Genomic DNA, 4,178 nt, shown 5'->3' with positions numbered 1-4,178 from the left:
TGGAACAGTACGAGGCTTTACAGAAAAAAGTGGAGGAAGCGGAGCAGACAACTCAACATACGAGGCAGCAGTATGAGACACAACAACTCTACCTCAGACGATTCCAAGATCAGTTTGAGTATCTTTCTTGAGCTGTGCCGGGTTTCAACTTGCCTCCCATGGATCTTCCACCATTGCCCACTCCTGGTGCTGGATCATCGGCTGCTGCTGGTGCTGGATCGTCATCGCAGCCTCCCGAGACTCAGAGAAACAACGATGACGACATTACCCGCCTATAGAACTGTACTTTTTTTATTATCCAGTTCGAACATTTAACATTTTGTTTATATACTGATTTTAGTAGTAATTAATGTTGGTTTATCTTGTAATGTAAGTTATGTTGGTTTATTTTGTTAATATAATATTATAATTATTTAAAAAAATATAATTAATTAATATTAAAATTAATTAAATATAATTAATTAAATTTTTTTAAAAATAAAATTTAATACTTTTGCCGGCGCAATAGTGCGCCGGTAAAAAGTGGCAAAAACAATTGGCGCCAACAGTCAGATTGGCGCCAATAGTTTTGCCGGCGCATGTAGTGCGCCGGTAAAACTATTGGCGCCAATCTGGCTGTTGGCGCCAATTGTTTTGCCGGCGCACTATTGCGCCGGCAAAACCTAATCATAGCAGGTTCAAGGCGGATAAGGGCATTTTTTAACACCGGCGCTTATTTTTTGCCGGCGTTATTCCTCGCCGGTAAAAAGACGTTTTACCGGCGCAGTTAATATACGCGCCGGTAGAAAGTCCTTTACCGACCAAGCTTCCCAGATAAGCTTTGCCGGCGCACAACTGCGCCGGCAAATCTTTGCCGGCGCAGTCAGGGTACTTTTGCCGGCGCAACAATGCGCCGGTAAAAGCTGGTTTTCTTGTAGTATGTCAAAGAGACGTTGAATTGGATCAAAAAAAAAAGGTTGGCAGCGCACAATTATTAAAACAGATTCGCTAGTGGTGCTTCACTTGAAAGTAATGCTGTAATGCAATCTGTTTTTGGTTTTGTTATTGTTGACTATCTGAATTTGTTTAATTCGTTGGTCAATATTCATATTTGTTATGTTAAGCGATCTCTAACAATACTACCCATTATCTGGCGCGCAATGTTTGTTATTGGTCAGGTTGTACTTTCGTTAGTGGCAATGTTCCTAATGCTATTAACAATAGTGTAATTGCATAACTTTTCTTTTCTTTTCTTTTTTTTTTGAAAAGGAGATTTTACTTTTCTATCTTAATGAAATTATCTACTTCCATTAAAAAAAAATGATAAAATAAAATTCCCCAAATAAAAATTAGTGCGGCAGAGGAGAAAAGGAAAAAAGAATTGTGCTGGGGAGGAATTAATTCCTACGAAACGCCGCATCATAACTCCTTATTCGATGAATAGTGACTGTGGGATGAGTTTGATTGACAGATCGAACGGTTGAAATTTGGATAGTCTTTATACTGCAAACTTTCCCGCCACCGCCTTTGAAGCACACGAGACTGAGGTCCTTGAGCTTTCCTTCTTTGTAACAGACTAACAAACCGTTGAGAATTCAAGAATCCAACCTCACACGCCTCTGAACGGCGCGTGAATAACACTTCCCTAACCAATTCTCTTACCGCGCGCTCACTCGGAAATATATATACTCTTTTCAAGAATCCTTAATATCCTAACCGCTCATTTCTCACAGATAATCTCTCTCTCTCTCTCTAGAGTCTTGATTAGACTGATCAGCTTGAGTGTCTTCCTTCCATGGCGATTACCTCCTCACACTACTTCGCTTTGCTCATCTTCTCGATTATATTGCTCTGCTTCGGTAGCACATCTGCCATTGATGATGGACCAGAGCAACCACCAAGCCTCGCTCCGATTCCGCCATTAACGTCTCCACAAGACCTTCAAAATCAGCAAGCGTTCTTCACAAACATAGCGTTACTGCCTCATATCCTGTCTCAACTCGGATACAATGACTTGGCGACGGCAGCTCCGTCTCTCTCTGCAGATTCATCTCCATCGGCCTGGATCGGGCCTTTCACTCTTTTCGCTCCATCCGACACGGCACTCCGATCATGCATCTCTTGCTCCGTCCCGAACCTTCTCCGCGAGCACATCGTTCCTGGCCTCTTCAGCATGGATTACCTCCGGAATCTGGCGTTCGGAACCAAGATCGAGACCTTGAGCCCCGGTCGCTGCCTGACAATCACCGCGGAAAGATCACCGCTCGGGAGCAATGAGACGGCGTCATCTAAGATCTTCATTTCTGGCTTGGAGATAACGCAACCAGATCTGTTCAGTAATGGTCTTATCATCGTTCACGGTCTCAAACAAGACGGCAGTTTCGTTTCTCCTCTTTCTCCACTCTCTTGCGATATCGAGAGGATTACGAGTACTTTCAACATCAATCCCGATCACTATCGCGGTGGCGGCCAACAGCGGCCATTCTCTTCACCTTCAATTCAGCCGTCGATCATCACTCGCCTCATGCTTAGAGACGCCATGCTCAGACTCCGGAACAACGGTTTCGGCATCCTTGCTCTCGCCATGAAAATCAAGTATCCAGAGCTCGTAAATCTAAGCAACATGACGATCTTCGCTCTAGATGATATCTCAATCTTCTCTGGCTCCCAATCTTACATCAATAACATCAGGTTTCACATAGTCCCTAACATTTACTTGACTTTCGAGGATCTCGAGAAATTGCCTCTGGGAACGCTTCTGCCGACTCTGGTCCAGGATCAAACGCTTGTGATCACCACCTCTGGTATTGGAGGATTGAACCCGGCGCCAATGAGGATCAACTATGTGAGGATTAAAATTCCGGAGGTGATAAAGAATCTCAAGATCGTAATCCATGGAGTGTTCTTGCCATTCCCACATATTCATCCAGTGGCCGCTGTGTATGATGAAATTCTTGGAGGATCTGGCGGATCAGGAGTTGGAGGATCATCATCAGACTCGTCGTCAGCTCGTGTCGAAGGAACGTGTTATCCTTTCTTTGGTGAAGGAGCTTGTGTTCAGGTGGCCATGCCTCCTCCGACCAAACCGACGGTGGATATCGAAGATCATCATGGACTGTGACTGTGAGTGTGAGTACGTATACGGGAACAGATAGCTAGTGTTCTGTTAGTGTCGTGAATTTTACCGTCTTCATATTTTAGGTTTCTTTCCTTTGACTTTGGTCAACGACTGGTATGTGTCCGTACATACCTGTATTCCTTTGTAACGTTTTGTGTACGAATCACTGGGCTCTCTATCTTTTGTGGAATTTTAATGAAAACTACCATTTGTTTCGCAAAGTAATGAAAAGTACCATAACTTGTGCGTTAAAACTTAAATCCATTTCCCGTAGCTTATCTTTTAATACGCAAAGGATATAATCTAAGTTTTAAATTATTTGTTCATAGATTTGTTAATTTGTTTCCCCTTTTGGCATGAATATGATCATATATATTTTCTACCTATATTGTGTGACACATGATTTTTTTTTTTTTTTTTCAAACAATGTGTGACACAGGATTGAAATATACAATGTTTAGTAATATTTCTAGTTTGTGGCAATAATTATAGTAATTTTAATGATACATAATTAACTACAAAATAAATAACGGTGCACTTGGAGTTTATATATTCAAAAATTATCTCATACAATATTTTTTTAACCTTTTTTCTTAAAAAAAAGATTATAATTTAAGTTGCTTCCATAATTTTTTATCAAAATACACACAAAAATATTTTAAAATATAAATATAAAAAAAAAAAACCTTAATATATATGGCAGACGATGTTATTAGCACTTTACGAATGCGAAACATGTCCCGTAATATTTTTCATTGTGCGGATGCAAAATATATTATTTCGCCCATGAAATATTATTATTTTAAAAGCATTGCTATTAAGCACTAGTAGTGTCTGCATCTTTTATAAGTGACGCTTCACGATAGATTAGAGATATTTTCTAAAAGATATTTTTTTAAGTGATATATGACCTAATACTTAATTACACTAATAGTAGTATGACACCAAATAGAGTACTAGGCACTAATAATACTTTTTAGCAATTCTAAAATATTGGAATGCATTGAAAAAAGTACAGCCAGACTAAAAAAAATGCAATTATACAATTATACCAGTGGTAGAACCTCATTTATGATGTAAT

At 39.9% G+C, this 4,178-nt stretch overlaps 1 protein-coding gene across 1 annotated transcript; it reads left to right on the top strand.

Moving 5' to 3' along the window:
* The first annotated feature begins 1,614 nt into the window (after positions 1 to 1,614).
* On the top strand, positions 1,615 to 3,351 carry LOC115714678 (fasciclin-like arabinogalactan protein 21). The gene has a single exon (XM_030643430.2). The coding sequence runs from the start codon at positions 1,775 to 1,777 to the stop codon at positions 3,098 to 3,100; it is 1,326 nt and encodes a 441-aa protein (XP_030499290.2). The 5' UTR covers positions 1,615 to 1,774; the 3' UTR covers positions 3,101 to 3,351.
* The last annotated feature ends 827 nt before the right edge of the window (positions 3,352 to 4,178 follow it).

This window comes from Cannabis sativa, chromosome 4 (assembly GCF_029168945.1).
Source record: "Cannabis sativa cultivar Pink pepper isolate KNU-18-1 chromosome 4, ASM2916894v1, whole genome shotgun sequence".
NCBI lineage: Eukaryota > Viridiplantae > Streptophyta > Magnoliopsida > Rosales > Cannabaceae > Cannabis > Cannabis sativa.
The sequence above is the reverse complement of the archived record's forward strand: the minus strand, read 5'-3'. Positions and strand labels throughout refer to the sequence as shown.

Excerpts from the sequence above, each read along its gene's own strand:
- LOC115714678 (XM_030643430.2), top strand. The coding sequence starts at position 1,775 with ATGGCGATTACCTCCTCACACTACTTCGCTTTGCTCATCTTCTCGATT.